At 31.2% G+C, this 24,254-nt stretch overlaps 2 protein-coding genes across 11 annotated transcripts in view; one reads left to right on the top strand and one right to left on the bottom strand.

Moving 5' to 3' along the window:
• Window positions 1–4,620: 4,620 nt before the first annotated feature.
• Window positions 4,621–20,014, top strand: LOC145322601 (uncharacterized). The gene is made up of 8 exons (XM_080164751.1): window positions 4,621–4,721; window positions 10,651–10,734; window positions 12,922–13,074; window positions 15,268–15,384; window positions 16,305–16,383; window positions 16,596–16,641; window positions 16,878–16,971; window positions 17,476–20,014. The coding sequence occupies exons 2-8, from the start codon at window positions 10,651–10,653 to the stop codon at window positions 17,590–17,592; spliced, it is 690 nt and encodes a 229-aa protein (XP_080020877.1). The 5' UTR covers window positions 4,621–4,721; the 3' UTR covers window positions 17,593–20,014.
• The window catches only part of Ndae1 (Na[+]-driven anion exchanger 1), a 98,550-nt gene continuing 92,448 nt past the window's right edge, over window positions 18,153–24,254 (bottom strand). For 9 of the 10 annotated variants that reach the window (XM_080164746.1, XM_080164741.1, XM_080164748.1 and 6 more), the window contains 2 exons: window positions 21,203–21,275; window positions 18,153–20,497 (listed from right to left, as the gene is read on the bottom strand). In XM_080164746.1, the coding sequence (XP_080020872.1) occupies window positions 20,414–20,497; window positions 21,203–21,275 (157 nt within the window). In that variant the 3' untranslated portion in view covers window positions 18,153–20,413. The remainder of the gene's footprint in view (window positions 20,498–21,202; window positions 21,276–24,254) is intronic. The other variant, XR_013880764.1, reaches the window with a different exon arrangement.

Raw genomic sequence — 24,254 nt, 5'->3', positions numbered from 1 at the left:
TTACTGTCTATGATACTAGGTGGGATACTGGGTGGTAGCTTAAACACCCTTCCTCTTAATTCCAATCTCATTAAGTGATTTTATAATTTTAATGGTATCAATAGGTTTTGAATATCATAATCATGTTTTTTTTATATCAGTAAATAAAAAGTAACTGATAGACAGACACGTCAGATTAACGTAGTTTCGCCAATGAAAAATAACTACACAAACAATTTCACTATTTTACTTATCTTCTAATTGCTGATATTTTTATGTTTATTATGTTCATCAGACAATATTGGATCAATATACATACAATGTATTTCAATTTCATAGAGATGTGCCGAAATTTTATAGTATCATCGATAGATTTATATATTCTTATATGGGGAGATATTTTCAATTAAATGACAACATCCATAAGAAGCGAAGCGAAGCCAAACAAACAAGAGGAAAATATTGCAACAGAAATGATGTAAAATTGTGAGCTAAATTTTTACCAAAAAATCAGAATTCTTTCTTAAAAAGCAAAAGAAAATATTCATTTTCCTATATAAATTTTATGCCCCCTTGAGCAATAAAGATAGACTTACGGTCTAAGTGAGTTATAGAGTAGATGCTCACTGTGTTCAGAAGAATCTTCACACAAAAAATTCAACCATCTATCTTGAAAATCACGTTCCCCCTAAACGTAGATAACAGATGGACATTACGAGTTATAAAGCAACATCGCTACTTGAAAGCTTAGCACTAGTTCCAAAAGTCACAGAATTAGAATCAAGACGAACCATCTTACATTCTGCTTGGTCTAATCACTTAGAGGTAATATGTAAAAAAAAAATTATTTAAAAGACCTAGCTAATTTTCCTGGTTTGTACTTTTGTGTTTGCATGTTTGCCAAACTCGCCAACTATGTAAATTGATGTTTAGTTTATTATTAAAAAATTACGGTATTTTTCCTCATTTATGCCTAAAAGGTCAAACAAGTATGACATATACCCATAAATATCACAACAAAACTACGGACTATCAGGTTGAAATTAAATCGATTTCAGCAGTCTATCTCAAATAGCAGATGATTAAATAAAAATCTTCCCAAATAGTATGCTTGAAGGAAAATTATTGATTGTTTATTACTTTAGGTTGTAAGTTGTGCTAAGATGCCCCTCAGGATTAAGGCACATTAGTTAAAGCCCCCCCCTGCAGGGGTAGTTAGGCCTATAGAGAAAAACATTTCCTCCTTGCTGCTAAAATTTTTGAGTGTGTTTTTAATTGGCACTTTGATTGAAAGCACCGAAATCCTAATGCAAAATTTTCGAAAATAAATAAACAGACGAGTAGATCATATTACCCCTATGTATATTGTATATACAGGAAGACAGACATGGTGGATATAGAGTAGTTGCACTTCTAAAAATAACCCAAACTTTTCGCATAATTTACGCTAGGGTTATCATGGAGTTAAAAGCTGTTTAAAAGCATATTCAAAAAAATAAAAAAAACAAGGACAATCTTGTACATTACCTAGGTAATTACATTGAAGTGGCTGGATTCTTTTTCGATTTTCAAGTGCTCATCTAAAGAAGCCAGAGCATCTTAATCATAAAATGCGATATTCTACCGCCTACTACATGATATTATGCTAAGTAGCATCCAACAGACAACCAACCCTTTGATTGCAAGACCCTTGTCTGGAAGTCCTAACTGTGCATGGTAATGAGTTCCACCTGTTTATTGGCAAAGGCACTCTCCAAAAAGTCCTTATTTGTGACACGTGCAAGACATAGCAGCAAAGGCATCATTTTTAACGTCTTAAGTATGACGATGGGTGGACTGCAGGGATAGTAACTAATAGGGATTTAGAGCCCCTGGAGAATCTTCAAACTTAAAACTTATTAAAATAGTTATTTCTCGCATCGTATTATAAACAGCTTTCCACGGATATAGAATGTACAATTATAAGATTAAAACCAGTTTTTTAGCCCCGAGGTGTCGAAGGCACGGACTGGTTTTAAACTTATGATTGTACATTTTTATATTCATAGAAAGCTGGATATAATACGATGCTAGACATAGTTTTTTCGTATTCATGAGAACCGGTTCCTATCCACCGGATTCAAATGAATACGAGAAAACTTATTAAAAGTTGAAAGGGATTTAGATTTAGGATCTTCAACTGTACCCATGAAAGTCACTGTTATAAAAGTTTATCTTGGCTTTTAGAGCAGCTTGGCTCCTAAACAATGTAAGATAAAAGCAAATTTTTAATTTGCATCTTATAAATAACAAAGATAAAAGCAAGGTGTAGGGACATTTATTTTAGGGGATGCACAAAATTAAAATCTCCGAAAACTTAAAGATTTAGACTTTATCAAGCTTGAAAAAAAAAGTAAAATTGATACTTAAAAGATTTGGCTAAAAAATATAAATATAAATTTGTATACCTGTTAATAATTATAGGAAGCTTTCTAGTAAAGGGTAGTCATACCGGCTCAGCAGATGACGAGATCTTTAGGTACAAACAAATAGACACTTGTATATAGAAATTTTCACACGCCTGACATATCCGAAGAAGTCAACCTTTCAACCTAATAATAAAATTCTTTGTAAATTATGCTTAACGTAAAAAAATCTTCTAATTTAAAAAAAAATCTCTGTAAACATTTATTTAATGCATAACAATAAAAGTATTTTGTATAATAAATCATGCTCTTTAATTTCATACAAAGAATTATATAAATTAAATGGCAAAGACGGATGTTTAAATGATTTAATCATTTATCATAAAAATAAAAAATCACCATGTTTAAAGGGGACATATGGACTTTCTGGTAACAATTGTAGAGTTGCTTCGCTTCCTAAACCATACCTACCTGTTACAAGAATCACCACGAAAGTTTTAAATTTATAGACAATTCAAAGTAACGTAGGGACGAACTGACCCTAATTTAAGAAAAGCTTTGTTATTTAAAAATAAAGTTATTATGCAAATACTCTATAATGACGTCTGCTAAAAAACTTCAAAAATAAAGGCAGCTAAAAAATTAAATAAGGTATTTTTTAAGGATTAGGCTGAATCAATCTTCCTAAGTAAAAAGTTGATATAAAGAAATTAACAGTTTAATCAAATTATTCATTGATTTCTTCAACATGAGTACACACACACACTCAGTAATGTGGAGCCGGAGCTAGGAACATCCAAGCTTTTTTTATTTTGGAGGATGTAAAGATCTGGATAGGGCTGTTATTTCACTCTTGAGGGAAAATATTAATGGGAAAAGTACTACAAGGATAACAACATAAAAGTGAAGCTTTGAAATCAAACAGTAGATCAAACGAACATGAACACCAATTGTTTCAATAATTAAAAAGCATATTGTAAATATAAAAGTATTAATATATTTTACACTAGCGGCTTCGCCCCTAGCCTCTAGGGGATTTGCTCCAAGAGGTTTGATCAACCTAATTTTTCGTATTTTAAATTTAAATTTTTTAAATTTTTTTTTATTTAGTTTTAGAAAAAAAAAATTTTGGGGGTTGGGGGTATTTTTCGTTTTTTTTTTGGGGGGGGGGGGTGTCCCACACCCCAAGAAAATAGCTTAAAACCATCACCGGACCAGTATGTATATTCTCTGAAGAGTATTGTTACAGTAATCATTACCCAAAGTTTGAAATACAATAAGACAATTCTAACATGCCTAAATTAACGAAATGTAAGGACGTAAGGACAAACAAACGGACATACAAGCCCTAATTATGGATAAGCTTAATTTTAAAAAATTATGGGAGTTCAAAAAACCAAGCAAAAATGTGCAAACTTCAAGATGCTGAAAAAAAAACGCGGGGAGATGAGCGAAGCAGGGAAAAAAGTAGACGCTGAAGAAAGAAGTGATGCACGTAAAAAGCACTTACAATGGCAGAATAAAACACAAACGTGAAGGGAATAATAGTTATTTATCGCATCGTATTATAGACAACTATCCGCGGATATTAAAATGAAAAGTTATATGATAAAAATGAGTTTTGTTTGACTCTAGGGGCCGATGGCCAAGGTTAACAAAACTGGTATTAATTTTATGTCTTTCGTTTTAAAATTCGTGGAAAATTGTCTTTAATACATGGTTTTTTAGTATGGATGAGAACCGGTTCTGATCCAGCGGATAACACTCGGCTTCGAAGCATATAGTATATATTTATATGTGAAGGGGTGAAAGAAAAACAATTGATTGAGTAAAAAGGGATGGATGGGGGTGTGTAGTTGACGACAATTGCTGCTACGTTTTTACAAACTTTCATAAGAAAAATAAATAGCTGAGATTGTTTGTTTTGAAATTAAGCAAAAACAAGGATGACACCTTGCATAAAGCTAAGCTTCTAAAATATCAAATTAATAAAACTAAATTTTTAAAATCTAGTTCAGAATAGCTCTTTAAAATATTGAAATTATTATGAATGTCATAGTTTTAAAGTTTTATACCAATCAGACGATTCTTTTGTATCTGAAAAGTCATAATGTTAAAGAGATATAAATGAAAATTGCTAAAAAAAAATCTGCCAGTTTGTAAATGTACCGACTTTAGTGGCGGTTGTTTGAGTTGTGTTCTCGTGTGTGTATGTGCGTGTGTTTGTTGTTGATTGTGCTTCGGGACCGCCAACAACATCTATTTAACTGATGAGCTGTTGTATGTGCGGTGTCAGTAATCAACAACAGATCAATCCCACAACATCTTTTTATAAAGGTGTGTTTTTGTGCTTTTTTTGTGGCATTTTTTTTTTGTTATAGGCTTTGTTGATCATATTGTACAAAATTGATCTGGCATATCTGTAATTACATATGTGCGTCCGGATAGCGGATAATTTTTATCGTTAATATAGTAATGTTAAAATTGTCCTAAGAATTTCAAACCTTGTTTTTTACTATTTACTCTGTAATATAGAATGATTATTTTAAATTATTTGGAGACTATTGGGAAATAGCTAGAATTTTGCTGAATGAGCTACTTTTAAAAATTAAACTTTACTTCGTTTTAAGTTAATTTTAGACATAAAAGATTTAGTTTTTTATTCAATATTTATATGCATAACACATAATGTGCTGGTTTCATTTTCTAAATTATTCCTTTAGAATGTTATTTATAAAGGAAATACAATTTTTCATTGAATTGATAAGTTGATGCTATGCTATCCTATATTATAAAGTAGTAAGGTTCTTTTGATTGTAGCTTAAGATTTCCATAATTACTGAATCGATAGAGTTCTCCATTTTATGGAAGCTTTTTATGGGTTCCTGGATGGTTTTATGCTATTTAATTTTTTTATCCAAGTTTGGTTTTAGGCTGTTTTCAAACTTTCCTTACTCTTTCGAATACATAGCTCCTATATGCTAGGAGCGCAGCTACTATTTTATCATATACTAATGGAAAAAAATAGCCTAAACCTAATTTTAAAAATAAAATGGGCAAGATCTATCATGTGAAATACATGAAGCTTTTCTAATATAAAGAAATCAATAGATTCCGTGGTTATCGCTATCTTAACGGCAATAGAATAAAGTAAATCCAAACTGCAGGCTAAAATGCGATTCTGGCTATTGTATGTAAATAACAAACAAAGCTACTCTGACTCATAATGATTTTATTAAATGCTGATTAAACACGTAAATTGCCCTTGCAATTCTAAGTTATAATTTCATCTATTTTCCAAAGGTATTTTACCGTGTTTTAAGACCATAATAATTTGTTCGTTTTGGTGACCGATTGGTATAAATGGAAGAATTTTTCCCTAAATTATATTTCAGAAGGGACTATCAATATCTTCTTGAAAGAGATTTTTGACTTCTTTTGTAGTTTATGATTGCTTTTAATACTGCATATAACTTTTTTTCATAACAAAAAGTATACATTGCTATGGAGGAAAAACTCATTTTAAATATGAACAATCATTTTAATGAACAAAGTTTACTATCTTTTTAACGAGATAATAATTGCACCCCATCTTGGCAACACATAATTTGTAAGGAGGGAGGAGATATTGGACTGTAAATTATACTGGTACCCAACGTTTTGTAAACGCCTTCTCATTGGCCTAATTTTTAGGGACTTTTATTTAATTTTTATTAGTTTAAATAAACAATGCATAATATCTATCATAATGAGGGTGAAAAACCATGTATCGTCCGTTGTCTTATCCCTTAAGATCCCTTCATAATTTGTACACTGTGTTTCTGGTATAATTTAGGTTAATGGTATTTATGAGGTTTTATGCTTTAAATTCTATCATTTTAAGCGAATCAACTGAATAAATCTTACATTCTTCTAAAGTGTTTATAAATTTTAAAAAGGTTATTTGTAAAGATTTTAAGGCAATTCCAAGTAATATTACTGCGCTACTTTTCAACAGTTTTTCCTTGTTTTCCATTATTTTTTTCTCATATTTGTAAACAAAGCATAATTATTTAAAATTAAAGTTATTTCCACCACCCATGGTTGGGATTGGAAATGAGCTAGAGATCAAGAGATTGGTAAACTCCTAAGATAAATTTTCCTGAGTTTAAAGGAATTATTTGATTCTACCCATAGATATTGATTGAAAAGACAATGGACGATAAATAAATATAAGACTTTTATTACGATAATCAAAACTATCCTTTTTAATGGTTATTATTATTGGTGGAAAAGTTTAAACACTACTTATTATTAAATTTGCATTTAGGAGAAAAAAGTGCTGTAGATTAATATAAATGTAATTGACCAATCTTTAATTGATCATATTTTTAGACTGATATACATTCCCCTTTTTCCCATGATGTTGGGACGGGCCCACACACTTGTTGTATTTTTATTACCCAAACTCCATTATCATGTTACTGCCATAATCAAGGATTTTTATATATTAGCTTAAAGGTTTAACTTTAAGCTAAACTTTTGAGTTTTTGTATTAGTTTCTATTAAATTTTCAAACTTGTATAGAACTTTTGGTCAACCATCTACATGATTGCCTCAGTAAAAGGTTAGATGAATTCTCCTAATAAAAATGAACCTCTTCCTCAAAAATCCTTTACAGTCTACAATTTTACTTTCGGCTGCGCCCCTAGAGGCATGTAGGGTTACTATAGGAAAGACGGCAGTTTACTTTCAATTTTAGTTTTAAAGAAAAATGTTTTTAAAAATTAGGAGCCATGTCTTTTTAAAGGGTGGAGGTACCCTCCCTCAAAATAGTTATAAAACTTTTCCATCCCTACAGACATAAAGACAACCTGTTACTTCAATATAAGAATTCACAATTTTATTGTGTAAATGAACTAGATTACACCGGTGTATCAATAACAATGCCAGAATTAAAAACCTTTTTTCCCATTTTCATTTCCATATGAGTGAACATTAACTTTTTTTACCGTTAATGTAAACTTAGGCTGGCAACACTAGCAATAATTAAAAGCGAAGCTTTTCATCCATTAGAGGTCTGTACGTCAATGACAGTTAGGCCAATGAAAGGAAAATTGGACGTATAACATGTATAGAATCTTTTTTAAAAATTTTATACGCGTTTATGGTTTTTGTCATGCTTGTTTGTATGTATAAGATATTTTTTGTCTTTTTAAACTAAAGGACTTTTTAGTCATTTTATCAAAAAATAAAAAGACGATAGTTAAAACGGTGTAGCTATCATTTTGAAGGCTGAATAGTTTTTTTCTTGCGATGCAATATCCATTTCTGCATTTAAATGCAGTTTTTTGATACCAAGGGCATTATTATTAAATAGATAGTTCTATCAAAAAATGGTATATTTATATTTTTCCTGCTTCCTGATTTTTGTGTTCTAAAAAGTAATATTATATGTTGTATTTTGACTTCTTGTGATGTTTACAATATCTAAAACTGTCTTTAATGTTTCATAGTATTATAATAATTAAATGCTTTGATTTTATTGATAGCAATTCTAAACTAAACTATCTATGACGATGACTTTTTAAGGATAAAACTCTTAAAACATAGTAAATATTTTCATACAACATATATTTTGTGTGCTATTTTGTATCCTAATATGCGGGAAATCTTTTGTTTAAAAAAATCTTCCCTTCCTTGAACATCCCAATTATACAAATGTTTTGGATACAAATGATTTAAATAATTAAATATTTAAAATTATTATTTTGAGAATCTTTTCTTGAAGACAGTATGGTTAGGTAATATTTATTAGTTTACAGTCCCAAAGAGAGTGTAGGGGGGTCTCTAAATTCTTTAAATCATATTTACCAAACCCAAAACTATAAAACACATATCTAGTATATTTTATGGTAAATTACAAACAGAGAACAGAATTATTTATTTAAAGAAAAGTGTATTGCCGTCAACTTCTCGGTACGTATAAATTCAATTGAATGTAGTATTATATCATTGCGGCACACTAATATACAAATAAACCACAAATTTACCCAGATACCTTGGCTCGAAACAGGCACAACTCATAACTATACACATTTAGGACTTTCTAACAAAGGTCTTGTAATGAAGGGGTTGGTTGTATCATGCAAATTAATAGCAAGATTAGGTTCATACATACGCCATAAATAAGATCGTATGTGATTTATTTTATTTTTATTTGTGGTGAAAAAAAGAGTTAAAATATATTTTCTTCAGAATAAATATACCTCCCTAAAAGTGTACACTAGAGATTATGGACTATGGTATCTAAAATGGGATCGTAAATGCAGGATCAAGAGGCTAATAACTAATATATTCAACTTGGCTGCTTATAACCACCAATATTTAAGTATTAGGAGTTGTCAAAATGCATTAATGGCACGTCCGATACTTAAACATATTTTTTTTGTTGAAAATTTAACTCCTTATTAATTTTATGTATTTTTGAAATCTATTATTATGGTAGATATATATGCTTCTAGTAGAACTAATTCAGTTAAAAACACTACGTTAGGACCATAGTTATTAAAAGAACCGAATATGGTTAACAAACAAGAATATTTTTTAAGAATCCATCTTTACTATGTAATTTATACACTAGCTTGGTCATTCTATGAATTATGCAAAATACCTCCTACAAAATCCTCCTCCCAATTATTTGGCAACATCCCTTTCACCGCCTATGGAGCAATCAAAGCCCCCCAGCCCTAATATTGAAGTTTATTATAAAGAAAAAAGCATGTGTTATGAAAAGTTATATGTTGGGCTTGTCTTTTACTGGGATAGAAACAGTTTTAAAGCCTAAAAATATAAGGGAGGAGGGATATGGTTAAAACGTTGATTAAGTGGATTTTACCCACAATTTTGGCAAGAAAAATATGATTATTATCAAGTTGCAGAATCACACACACTTTTGTGTGGGATATGATGGGGCAATTTTCCCTGTGAGATTGGAGAATCATGTTGACATACATTTTTCTTAAGTTTTTTTTATAACATGGTATTGACAAAGCCCAAATTGTGTAAAAATTGTGTCAAATATGATCTATTTGACGTAAAAAAATGACGGAGATGAGAGGAGAAGGGGGAAGCAAACCCCTAAAAAGAGATGGATAGATATTAGTCCCTCATTTTTATTACGTCACAAAGATCTTTTTGATACAATTTTAACACAATTTGGGCTTTGACCATGGTATAATTAAAGTGGCGATAATGGACAAGTTTTCATAATTCTGTAATGGAAGTTAATTTTTTTCTGTTGTTTAATATTATTATAATTCGTATATCATTTTTAATTTAATCTAATTTGCTTCCTTGAATTAAATCTAAAATATTTGATAATGCAAATGCGCAAATCTATCCTACTGAAATTTTGCGAGATTTGCAGTTTAATCATTTTCACACACACTTAAGAAACAATAGGATAGATGAACATTTTAACATTTCATTTTAACATTGTACATAATGGAACTTGTATCAACTATTGTTTGTTTGTGCGATTTATCTATTCTATCTTTTAATGTTTAGACCTCATTCTTCCTTTTTGAGTTAGTGTTATTTAAGTAAACAAAATTACCCCTTATGTAGATTTCAATTAGCAGTTAAAACGTTTGCACACTCAACTTAATGAACCAACAAACGAACTTTAATAGAAGTTATTAAGTTCTTATCCTACCCTATAAAATACCATTGCATTTTGAATAAAGTCTGCTATTGTCAAGTTTAAATTCGAAAAACAAAATGTTTTGTTTTCTCATTCCTTTAGGAAGTAAAAAAGCCTTCATGCAATTTTGTTTTATTATTGTGCTTTATATGACTTTTTAGTAATTAATAAAGAACTTTTTAAAGAGCTGGTATACTTTTAACAAGTTATCATTATCATAAAAGATAGAAATACATAACTACTAGGAAGATAGACTTGTTAAATTTATATAGGTATAACTTCCTTGAGATGTGTTGATCTATATTTTAGATTTTAGTTTAATCGGTTGCAAAATTCTGTGCCCGCCACTGATTACTATCCTATATGAAGATAGGCATACCTATATTATGTACCTATCTGTGTGTTTGTGTATCAAAGAATCTCGCTAACCGCTACACCGACATGGTTCTTATTTATACAGATTTCTTTCCTCTTATAGGTCCAGGAAAGGTTTATAACCATTTTTGAGAGATTACCTCTTACCTGAAGTGGTCATAGTGGCCTAATATCTAAAAATATATTAATTATGATGGTTTTTTTCAGATGCTGTCCCTCACCCTCCTTCTCCTTGTCCCCTACTCCCTCGCCCTTCCCCAATATAGACAGAACTTTGATAACTTCCCTTCCGTAAGTATATCTTATTATTAGTAACACAGCTACTCTATAATCATATCATGTCAGTACGTCTAATAGACAAATTGTAACTTTTTGCCCGCCCTTTGATAAAGTCTCTTCGTTAATTATATTTGTCTAAAGCGCAGCAACTCTATAATCAATTAATGTCAGTACGCCTAAACATATTTTTTTTTAAATTCGATTCATTATTCAGCTAAATAAAAATAATTACAGTAAGTTTCCAATTTTATACAGTAGCTGTTTTGTAATTTTTATTTTATTTTTCTAAATAGACTTATTTCTAAAAACAATACAATGAAGCTATATATTAAAAGCGAAGCTTTTCTATAATTAGGGTAGGTCCGTCCGTACGTCCGTAACAGATAGCTTTTTCCGTTAATTTAGGCATGTTAGAATTGTCCTATCGATTTCAAATTTTGCATGGTGATTTCTTCAGTAGTTAGGTACGATTTAGAAAGCGTAGGAACTCTATAATCATTACCAAAATGTCCGTACGTCCATTTTAAACATGTTAATTTTTTTTACTTTTTTAACAACAAATTTTTATGTGATCTAATCATCGGATTGATCTGATTTTTGGCATATTGATTCCTGGGACAACAAAGTATAATGTAATAAGCGAAGCAACTCTATAATCAAGTCCTAAAAATGTAAGTATGTCCATAAAAATTATCCTGTATTAAGCAGTTTTTCAACAAATTTACTTACAATTTTGCTTTGACTCATAAATTTATGTTAAGATAATTAAGTTATAACACTATACAAGTGTTAATGTCCGTTTGTCCTATCGTTTCAGTGCTTCGCTTTTATGGATGTTGTCATCCTTGTTAAATCCACTTTTAGACGCATTATTTTACTGGATATCATCTTTTGTACTTTTTTAACTAGTGTACATTTTCGTCCAACTGGGTATCCTGCAGTTAAAAGGGCTTGTATGCATAAAAGTTCATAAAATCCATATATCTTTAATCCCCAAAATGACATATCATGAATCTAATCCCTATTTTAATCTTTGTTCAGGGCAAAGCTTTTCAGTAACTAACTACAATCTTTTATTTTGTCAAATTTTGGTTTTTGATTGTTTTATGCACTATTATGAGACATTACTATAATAAAGTCACTATGGCGTTATTATGAATAAATAGTTTTTGAAGCGCGTTCAAATTTTTATCTAAAAGGTTTTGATACTTTAACAAAATTGTCAACGCATACATACGCATTTTTTCTTTAAATGCATGAAATAACATCTACTTTATAGATGTTCTTTCATTTAGAAATCACGTTCTTGTGTCGTAATCACGTGACATATCATGATCTCTTTTTATTATCTGTTCACAAGCATGTAGTTAGGTTCTTAGGCATGGTGATCACAAACAGACTTAATTATATGTACACTATGAACTACAGTGAACACTATTTATCTTTATTATCTGTTCACAAGCATGTAGTTAGGTTCTTAGGCATGGTGATCACATACAAACTTAATAATCTGTACACTATGTATTACAATGAACAATACATAGCATAATTATCTGTTCAAAAATACATATGCAGTTTGGTTCTTAGGCATGATGATCACATACAGACTTAATAATCTGTACACCAAGTACTACAGTGAACACTATTATCACAAACGCTATAGTATAGTTTCCGTGTTATAATCTTTCATCGTGTCTAATTGTGACCTTTAGTGATTCTTTACCAATGCATTTTATGTATACATGCATACAAACTATACATGGTATTGTTATTAAGCTTACAAGGATTATTCTTAACCTTTTCTTCTTAGTGTAGCTAATCTAAAAGTTTTATTGTTATTTAAATCAATAAATAGTTATATCGCATCGTATTATAAGAGTTTTCCGCAGATATTTAAATAAGAAAACATAATATTAAAATCAGTTTTGTTAGCCCCGAGGAGCCAAAGACCCAGACTAAAAATTGTATGTATTTTGGTGTTATAAATAATTTTCAGTATGGCTAAGAACTGGTTCTTATCAATCGAATAATAGTCGGTTTCGAAGCCATACTTGAATTAGTATTGTGTCATCAACACTTTATAGATTAAAGTTTCAAATACCATAAGGTTTTGAGCCAATGAATAAAGGAACCTGATTATAAAACTTTGGGCACCATTATCATTTACAGAGCATTTGAGTATCCTTATAAATATTTCAGTACCCCGAGCTAGAGAACATCAATGCTGACAATGAAGAATTTGTAGAGGATGCTGTTAGCTACACCCCTCAGGACAGAGACGCCAGACAGGTTGATCTGGTCCTCCCACAGCTGGATGATTACAACAACTATGATGATGCCATCTTCGACGAGGTATTATGACGTTATTTCTTGCATGATTTTTTAGATTGGCTAGAGAAAGTATTTAATTACATAATTATAGTAGATTTCTTATAATTTGTTACAAAACCTTTTTATAACAGCATATTATGAATCTAGAAATGCGTTTTGGCAGTCATTCCGCCCATCAGAAGTTTTCACACCTTCACTTTTAGACAAGCTTCTAAAACTCCTTTTTAAGATTACCAAGGCAATGATCATCTACAAGATTATCTCATTTTGTATGTTTGTCTGTCTATAAATCTGTTTATAATAATGGGAAAATATGGTTTTAATTGGGGAAATGTGATTTTATATACACAAGATCCTAATATTTTTTTGAGCATTCTCCCAACTCACTTAAACCGTCGGTCTGCTTTGCTTCTAATAATTAATTGTCATCCTCGATATTACCTTAGTAATTATCTAGAAAATCCAGAGCATCATCCGCTTCTAATGGGTTGCGATATTCTAAATCCATGCACTATGGGACAAATGTATATGTTTTGTTTCATTTTTTCCCTGCTTAAGATAGAGATATGAAATATGTCTCGATTATAATCTATGGACTTCAAAACAATATTCTTTTAAAAAAATATCAAAAAAGATTATTTATTTGCTGTTATTTTTCATTTTTTCATAACTTAAATTTTGCTATGCACAATGACGACATACTTAATTCATTTCGTCTTCTTATGTAATTTCAAAGGGTTGGGATACAAAATATTAGTTTGAAATTATATTTAACCAATCTAATTCTTTTAGATTCTATTATAAAACATTTAGAATTTTTAAATATTTTTTTTACATTTTAAAAGTCAATAGTTTAATAATCTGATTTTTATTTAGTACCCTTTTTTACATTAGTGCTTATATAGAAGAGATTTTTTTGCTCCAAAAAACTAGTTGAGTACCTAATCTTTAAATAAAACTAGCAATCTTTTTAATATTCATAAACTATCATACTTAGTAAAATAATTAAGAAAGGGATAAAAAGTATGTACCTAACAATTGTAAAAGGAAAGATGTGTGAAAAAATTAAAAATTCTCTTCTGATCATCTTATTATTATTCTCATACATTTCTATGTTTATTTGCATAGTGTACTTACTTAAAGGTTATAAAATTTGATATCTGTATAAAATATAATTAAGATATCAAACTCATTTTTAAGATTTAAAGTTTGCTAATTGAGAGCTCTGTTAAGGACATATTTATTACTTATTGTCTTTAAATCTAATTATAGAAATTTTACAATCTTAGAACATATGATATTTCCGATCCCATCCCAGAAATTTAGGGGAGGGGGAAATTAGCACCTACCAAGGTGGTCTTACATTTCAGCAAAGTATTTACTTATTTTAGCAACTTAAAAATATATTGAGAACAAAATATGACTTTGTATTCCATCTGTTTCTAAGAATTAAAAAATTAATAAAATTAATAATCATGAAAAAATGTTATAAGTATTGTATGAACACTCCCAGCTGCACATAAAGAAAGGGGAATCTTATTTCTACAAGCTAAGAGTAATCACTTAAAACTAAAACTTTAAAGAAAGAATTGAGTCATATAGTTATGAGGTAATTCATTATTAATAAGAAAGAATAAAAGTAAGGAATAAAATATAATATTTTATATTATGCATTTTGTAAGGTTAGTTAAAATTGTTTTATTTTTAAATAGGTAAATTTAGAGGGTAATTTTGACATTTTATTCAGTTTTTAACTTTTAGATTAAAATATGTTTGATTATATAAAATTATACCTCACAAGTAAATTTTATCTTGGTTAATTAAAATTAATTACTAAATGTTTAAAGATGTTTTCATCACATTTTTTCCCCTTCTTCTGACAGTTAATCTTAGCCCTGTTTCTTAAAAGTCCCCTCCCTTTAACGCACAACACACCCCCTAGTTTTGATGCGATCATACAACATATGAATGTTATGCAAACAAATGTCGTTGCACTAAAATGTATCGTTCAAATCATTTACTTTTTAACCAAAACTTTAAAGCCAAAAAAAGCATAATAGTCGGGACTTTTACCTAAAGTGGATGAAATAAAGTCAAATCTACTCATCAAAAGCTACACGTTCATGTAAAAAATTCTCTGAGAAACTCTGAGAAAAAAAAATTTGTTTTGAAATGTCCCATAGTGCCATGTCATTATACAATGTAACCATTAAGGTTGAAGCTCCCGTAGAGACTCGTGCTGAGAGAGATGGTGGAGCCCACGGTGGTAACCATGGTAGGCAAGGCAGGAGACAAGGTGGCCGTAGGAACAACAGACCTCAACAACAGCAGGTAGTTACAGGTTTCTAGTAGACATAGTAAAGCCCATGGGGGTAACCATGGCATACAAGGCAGGAGACAAGGTGGCCGTAGGAACAACAGACATCAACAACAGCAGGTAGTTACAGGTTTCTAGTAGACATAGTAAAGCCCATGGGGGTAACCATGGTAGGCAAGGCAGGAGACAAGGTGGACGTAGGAACAACAGACCTCAACAACAGCAGGTAGTTCTAGGTAAAAGTAGACATAGTAGAACCCATGGGTGTAACCATGGTAGACAAGGCAGGAGACAAGGTGGCCGTAGGAACAACAGACCTCAACAACAGCAGGTAGTTACAGGTTTCTAGTAGACATAGTAAAATGGTAGGCAAGGCAGGAGACAAGGTGGCCGTAGGAACAACAGACCTCAACAACAGCAGGTAGTTCAGTGTGGAGTAATAGGTTTCTAGTAGTAATTTAAAGTTAATTTGCTTTCATCGACAATATGACATTTTAAGCGTTGAATGACAATTCAAGATTAAGACAAAATAAATTAGTTGTTTTACATTTTTAATAAGCACGACAACATCCATAATGTGCAAAGCTCAAAAACAGCAATGGAATGGAAAAAACGGACAAAGTGGGTTCAGGTCTCATTAAATAGAAACGAAGAGAGAGAATTCGCAAAGACTCAAAGATAATCTTAAAACCTTAAAAGATAAGGTGTATGTCTTTTGAAGCATAACCAACAGACAGATGGACATAACAATGTACATTTTAGATGCTCATCATATGTCAAAAGTATCTTCACGAAAATTTTCAGCTGTATCTTCAATAGCTACCAAGAAACACATTTCATTCATAGCGTTACGGACTGACTGACTGAAGAACAGACAGGCAAAGTGAATTATAGAGTAGTTTCGCTAATAATAAAATATTTGAAATATTTGCAGGTTGCTCAGGATGATTTTGAGCCAATCTTTGATGAGCCCAGAGGAGGCAGACAGACCGGTGGTACTGCCCCTGCCCTCGGTAATATATATCAATAAATTTTTATTCCGTAAATTCTTCAATTCTCCCTTCTACAAAAAACCTTAAAACATTCTAAGATTGGGATCTACATATAAATTCAATTTGAAAGTAAAAATAAAGTGCACATATTAGGAAACTTAAAAGGGACTTTTAAAAATAAACTTTTGAATAAAAATTTCTTGATGCCAGACAAAAACAATTTTTTGTGTCAGGTGTTCTGAACAACCCCCCTGCTGAAGATGGATCTTACAACTTCAAGTAAGAATTTTAAATTTTATTTCATATGTTATTTATAAACAAATACAATTGTGAAATTTCCAGTCATTAGGAAGGACAATGGATGATATTTAAATATTTTCCCAAACCAATTTAACCTAATGGCAGAACGAGTTTTGGAAGCTGTATCATTGGTTTGTAGCCCATTTTTCCCCTCTGTATCTCAGTATTTTGTCTAATGTGCGTAACAAAGATCAACAAGGAACTATATTGTTTAGCTTCGCTGATGACCAAGGATCCACCAGAGAAGAGAGCATGAGAGATGGATTTGTGAGCGGCAGCTACAGCTACATCACCCCTGAGGGAGAACAGGTAAAATTTGTGAGCGGCAGCTACAGCTACATCACCCCTGAGGGACAACAGGTAACATTTGTGAGCGGCAGCTACAGCTACATCACCCCTGAGGGAGAACAGGTAACATTTGTGAGCGGCAGCTACAGCTACATCACCCCTGAGGGAGATCAGGTAAAATTTGTGAGCGGCAGCCACAGCTACATCACTCCTGAGGGAGAACAGGTACTATTAGTGAGCGTCAGCTACAGCTACATCACCCCTGATGGAGAACAGGTAATATTTGTGAGCGACAGCAACAGCTATATCCCCCAGAGGGAGAACAGGTAATATTTGTGAGCGACAGCAACAGCTATATCACCCCAGGGAGAACAGGTAATATTTGTGAGCGGCAGCAACAGCTATATAACCTCTGAGGGAGAACAGGTAATGTTTGTGAGCAGCAGCCACAGCTATATAAACTCAGACGTATATATTAGCCCTTGTTTGAAAGGAATACTAACAAAGTTATATATATATTTCTAGATCCAAGTTTCCTATACTGCTGACGAGACAGGCTACCATCCCTCAGGTCTGCCCCCAATGCCCGCTCATGTCCAGAGACTGCTGGATCATCTTGCCAAGGTCAACGGAAGACGTTAACCAACCAACCGATAGACCAGAAGCTTGAAGGATTTTTAGCATCCCCTATATTTAACCTATTCGCTAGCTCCCACCACAATGCAATCTTGTTGTGTGTCCCTTCCTAGACTCCCCCCCCGCCCTCCCTATTTTTAAAATTCCCAAATCCATTTAACCTCCACTAATTAATCCCCGAATCCCCCTAATGTTGTTGAATTATATAAACTTAGATGCTTTATTTATTAGAATATAAAATAAAAGTTATTATTGAAAATGTGTTTATTTTATTGATTCCAATATTAATAGAATTTAGATCGGATTTTAAAAATCATATTAGGTGCGCGACTTAAATAGTTAGAGTAGAGGGAATGCCTTGGCCCAAAACAGGCACAACTCATTACCATGCACAGTTAGGACTAGTTGTATATAGAGCGAATTGACCCTTTACACTACAATTAAGACGCAGAGTATGTTTCAAGGATCTAGAACCCAAACCGATACCAAACCCCCTAGAGATCAATGGACGTATTGAAACCCCTAACAATATATATGCTACGATACTAAAAATAATAAACATTATATCCACACAATATCCTCTATATATTTCATTTAATTAATTACACTACTGGATATCTTTCTACTAGTAACAACCAATTCATTTTTTCATCAATAAAACATTTCTTACACACGGACACTAAAAAATTCTAAAATTTTAATTATTTTGATAAATAGACTATGTTTCTTTAAATGAAATCTATTTTGATGAGGTACTTTCCCATTTAAAATAATGATGTTGAAAAATTATTTTATGATTATGATTACCCGTGTTTATATTATTAAATCCTTTCAGTGTCCGCGCAAATCATTACAAATTAAAAACCATGATTTTAAGAAGTAATGTATCAAACGCCTTTGTTAAATCTTAAAATCATAGTTTGTCACTGTTGTACAATATTACTACACATTTGTTATGTTGTTCACAAAGTCATAATTGTTATATTATATAGCGATATATATTTTTCACAAATTATTGTATATATCATAAATTTTACAATCATTTATATTACAAATTCTCATATATCAATTTGAAAGAAACTTAAAAAACAAAGTGGTGATTAAATGAATATTTGAAAATTATGAAATTTCATGATTTAAAATTGAATGTAAAAAGATATTGCTGATTGTAGTTACTTACAACAACTTTAGGTGAAATCTTTTATAGCGTTAGTAAACCACCAAAATAACCTCCTCACAAAAAAATTATCTCACATAAAACTTTCTAGCTCTCCTTATGAAACTCTTTTAAAAAACTTTTTGTCTATAAAAACACTTACTATGTAAGTGGGGTGGTTATAAGATTGATAAGGAATGGTTTACTTGCTATAAAAGGATTTTTAGACAAATAATAAACAATATCAGAATGTGAGTTAGATAAGAGATGTAGGTAATCGCATAAATAATAGGTACATCTTAACAAGATTAGTATACCTACTTATGCAATGCCAACATACATTTCTTCTCTACCACTACTGTCACAAAAAATAACAAATATCTTATTTTTTAATAATCCCTCCAGTTTTAGTAATCAGTCCATCAGAAAGCAAATATGTTTCATTTTTTCATGTTTATTTATATGTGCCTCCAACCCTACTTTAATAACTTCAAAAATATCAACATTAATTATATACATGGAATCACTAGGTGAACTTATTATAGTTATATATATCAAAGAGTACAGGCAATGAGGCATGCCTAACTTGTTTATGATTCCACTATCTGTATTTTTCCTCAGGGTTATAGGCAGGTTAATATTTAAAATTGAATATTATTCAGTCAGATTTAAGTACATTTTCTCCCCTTTACAATAGGTGAAATAAAATATTTGTAGGTATAACTAGCTTAATTATAGGTACACCTAACTTTTATTTGATTCCACCCGGTGTTAATCATATATAGTTCATGTACATGTTAGTTAAATACAATATTTTACTACATTAAATATACATTTAGTTTTAACTCTAGTCTAGTAAGGAATAGATACAGACTTTCAAAAGTTTCAAAATTAGATAAAATAGAAAGTAATTATCCATTTTTTGCAACAATAAAAGAAATGCTTATATCTGGGTTTAATATTTTAGGTTATAAAAGACAGTAAAAAATGTTTTCTTTTAAATATAAAAAATTCAAATAATAATATTAAACAAAGCAAATAGATTATTACAAAAAAATAACAATAAATCTTAAATGTAAACAATAGAATTAAATGAAAAAACTTTAAAATTTATAAAAATTCAACCTACATTTTATATGCGTGGATGACAGCACCAAAATCTATCAAATTATGTACAGTGAAAAATGTACACTCTCTTTAAGTAGTTTGCCAAGAAAAATTTCATATGTTTGTATAGACAAATAAATTAAACTTAATAATTACCAATCAATTTAAGCTAAGTTCATTATGATAACACAAACATAGAAAATTTTTCTTGTTAAACTTAAAAGTTTTCATGATGATGAGCTAATTTATTTCTAGATTCTCAAATAAACTATATCTTTAGATAGACATATAAATAACTATGTTAGCTATGAAATACAGAGTAAATAAAAGATTTAACACTTTTCTAATAATCGAGAAAAAAAATCTTGAAATTTAAAGATATTAACTGAAGTTACATAAAATTTAGATTATTCTATCTTCAAATAGGTTAAGACTCACATCTCTTATTAAAATTAACAATTTACAAATTAACAATAGACAACATAGATTAGACTCCTATGCTCTTAGGATAGCTTAAGACTGGAGTTGTATGTGGTTAGACGATAGTGTGTGTGCACAGATAATTTAGACAGATGTTTCTCCGTTATCGACCAGTCTCTTTTTTTCATCTTCGTTTCCCTCCTCAGTGGCGGCCACAGTCGCAGGGCTCTGGAAAATAGGCGGGTCAAACGCGTGTATATGAAAATAGGAATATAGTCCCTTTCGTAACATCGCGCCTTATGGGGCTATTCTTCGTATTTTTCACAGTAGCTTTTCTCCTATTTCTAGCCCCTGCGGGGGGCTCTAACCCTGCGGGACCAATTACCTAACCCTGTTGGGCAATCACCTAACCCAATATAACCTAACCTAACCTAAAATAACCTATAAAAAGCCATTTTAAAAATACGACGAATCGCCCCTTATGGGGCGATGTTACGAAAGGGACTATTCCCAAAATATCTCTTTTTACCTTTAAATTGACTCGTACTAGCGAGGTTGGTGTTCACAATACTGTAACGAAACTCAGGGCAGTATTTTTCCCTAACTTATTCAAACGCCCGGGGTATTAGGTGAACTTAGTTGCACAACCTTTGTCTAATAATCATAACTTTGTATGGTAATGAGTTTTTTGGCCAAATCATTCCAAATGCTCTTACTATTGATGTCACGCGGCAGCATGTACCATTTTTACCATCTTTAGAATGACGTGGCGTTGTACAGGCTTGAACCCGTCACCTCCTCAAAAGAAAGACAACACGTTACCAATTACACCAAAATTGATAACTGGTTGTATCTCATTTCTATGCTTAAACTATATTAAAAACAAAACAAAAACAATTTTATGCATTTGTTTACGAAAAAAAATCTTTTTACCTTTATAACAATTCCACCCTCATCCTCTTCCTTCACAAGACTCATCTTTCTTCCATTCTTCTTGCGAGCAGCCCTGAAAAATATTTCATTAAAACTTTTGGTCCTTTAGTTCGTTGTCATAAAGAAAACATTTTGTATTCTATTCGCTTTCATTTGCTGGACCTGATGTCAAAGTGGACAGCAGAATCACCCATATGAGGTACTTTCATCATTTAAAGTTTATAAAAATTATGTTTCCATATTTTAAAAAAGCATTACACCCTGTGATACTTTTTTTCCATTATATATGAAGCTCTTCATAGTGTCTTTAAAAAAAGTGATGTCATACAATAGAAATCACCAAAGATAGTCCATTACACAGACTAAATTACCATTGGCAGGCCAGTATACATTTTAATTGACCAATGGTAGAGCAGTATGACGACATTTTTTATAGGAACTATAAAAAAAACTTCATTAGATACTATCCCAAGTAATTATTTCAGATGCTAAGGTTCTAAGAAATAAACCATTCTTGATTTTTAAAAGCGAAGCTTTTCTATAATTAGGGTCGGTCCGTCTGTCCGTCCGTCCGTCACATAGAGTTAGCTCTTTTCGTTAATTTAAATAGGTTAGAATTGACCTATCGATTCCAAACTTTGCATAATGATTCCTGTAGTAGTTAGGTACAATTTAGAAAGCGTAGCAACTCTATAATCAATACCAGAATGTCTGTACGTCCATTTGAAACATGTCGATTTTTAACTTTTTTTAGAACAAATTTTTGTATGTTAAAATTATCCGATTCTTCTGATTTTTTTAAAACTGATTCCTAATACAACAAGGCACAATATTATAAGCAAAGCATCTCTATAAACAAATCCAAAAAATGTATGTATGTCCTTAAACATCATCATCTATTTATGCAGTTTTGCAACAAATTTACTAACTATATTGTTTGTACTGATGCATTAATATTCTGCTAATTCAGTTCTGACAATCTATAAGTGTTAATGTTCGTTTGTCCTTCCATTTCCGAGCTTCGCTTTTATGGATGTTGTCATCCTTGTTTCCTTGAGCCTAATCAACACAAATAAAAAATTTTAGATTATCCTTAAATCTGACATGAGTAAGGGGATAGGACAATTAAGAAAAAAAATATTTTATTTCTTTAATTATTACTAGCGACTACGCCCCTAGAGGCCTCTAGTGGCCTTAATTTTATTTTTATTTTAAATATCTAATTTGAGAAATAATTTGTCTATGGTCAATCAACTGTTAAATTCATGTCTCTACGCAGCGCCACTACGCTAGCGACACTATGCGGCGGGAATATTTCAATTTTTTTCGATTTTATTGTGATTTCTCTTGGGAGGGTGGTGGTACCTTCCCCCAAAATAGTTATAAACCTTCCCAGGACCAATGAGAATCTACATTGCTTAGGAGAACTCGATCGGTTCAGCGGTCAGCGAGATTCTTTGGTACAGACACACAGACAAACAAACATCCTGTTACCTTAGTATAAGGATGAATGAAATTATACTTAGTAAATTATTATTGTTGGTAATAAAGAAATGTATGTAGATTAATATTATTCACAAAATTGTAATATCCCTTTTTGCAAGAATGGATTAATTCTAGGAATAGAATGCAAGTTTATTTTGGCATGTCCTTTATTCAGCCCTATAGTCCATATAAAAATAGTAAATGGCCCGAAAATGTACATAAAGTTTAAAAAGTACAACGAAAATAATGCTTTAGAAGAGAATTTTGTTTTTAAACTCTTTGTTTGGTATATTCTAGAATATAAATGGTTAAAAAATATTTGTAAAACTCAAGTATATATCTGGTAAATATAATGTACATAATTGGCTCCTTTAACAGACCATGATTCTATAGTAATACTCATGCCATTTCTCTTTATTCGCAACAGGACTTTACTGCTGTAAGAAAAAAATAAAACAAATGTACAAAGTTACAATCGTGTTATAACTATACATGGATCTTTGAAAGCCCCAAATATTACCGGCATTTTTTGCTAACTTATATATCAAATGTAATAAGATTTTTGGCTGCAGATAACTTTTTGATTGAAGAACCTTTGTTTGAAAGTTTGGTTATAGTCCCTTTCGTGCCAACGCCTCTGAAGGGGCGTTTCGTCTTATTTTCACAGTAGCTTTTCCCATATTTCTTGCTCCTGCGGAGCTCTAACCCTGCGGGGCAATCACCTAACCTAACTCAAAAGCTACTGTGAAAATACGGCGAAACGACCCATCACAGGCGTTGCCCCGAACGGGACCATACCCGAAAGTTTTAACAAAGGGAGAGGTCATTTTCTAGTAAATCCCGTAAAGGTGTGTGTTATAAGGCCTAAAAATAGTAGTAGAACGATAAGGTGCTCTATATATTTGTATTTCCTATTGAATAGAACAATAGGGAAGAAATTTTTTTTTTTTTTTTTTGATAACCGTACCTGGAATATCTGAAATTTCTATCAAACGCTTTGTTTGGCTCAAACTGACACAAATAAAAAAAAATATAATTATAATAAATCAACCTGTAAAGAATGACTTCTTCCTTTGTTTAATGGTATAGATTGTTCTTAACCTTTACCTTGTACCTATAGAAAACATTATTATTATAATTATATTTTTTTTAAATTTTTGTCAGTTGGAGCCAAACAAAGCGTTTGATAGAAATTTCGTATTTTTTTTAGATAATCCAGGTATGGTTATCAAAAAAAAAAAAAAAATTTCCCTATTGTTCTATTCAAAAGGGAATACATATATCTAGAGCACCTTATCGTTCTACTACTATTTTTAGGCCTTATAACACACACCTTTACGGGATTTACTAGAAAATGACCTCTCCCTTAATAAGTTTTATAAAAAAATTATATATATATATGTATATTTGTACAAGGTTAATTTAACTTTTTTGTGTTAAACTCACAGCCGACCCAACAACTAGCCTTTTTCGATCAGCAAGGAGTAATGTAAAAAAAAATATTCGACAAATTTTTAGCGTACAGTCCTTTCTGAACCGCCACATTCGCAGATATTCTGATCACATG

This window comes from Acartia tonsa, chromosome 6 (genome assembly GCF_053477335.1).
Source record: "Acartia tonsa isolate MP-2025a chromosome 6, ASM5347733v1, whole genome shotgun sequence".
NCBI classification, from domain to species: domain Eukaryota; kingdom Metazoa; phylum Arthropoda; class Copepoda; order Calanoida; family Acartiidae; genus Acartia; species Acartia tonsa.
Note: the sequence above shows the minus strand (reverse complement) of the source record. Positions and strands in the feature narration are given on the sequence as shown.

What these genes read in the sequence shown, in the direction of transcription:
- LOC145322601 (XM_080164751.1), top strand. Translation starts at nt 10,651, where the DNA reads ATGCTGTCCCTCACCCTCCTTCTCCTTGTCCCCTACTCCCTCGCCCTT. An exon ending in ACAGACCTCAACAACAGCAG is followed by an intron (nt 15,385 to 16,304) that starts GTAGTTACAGGT and finishes AAATATTTGCAG; the next exon opens with GTTGCTCAGGATGATTTTGA. An exon ending in TCACCCCTGAGGGAGAACAG is followed by an intron (nt 16,972 to 17,475) that starts GTAAAATTTGTG and finishes ATATATTTCTAG; the next exon opens with ATCCAAGTTTCCTATACTGC.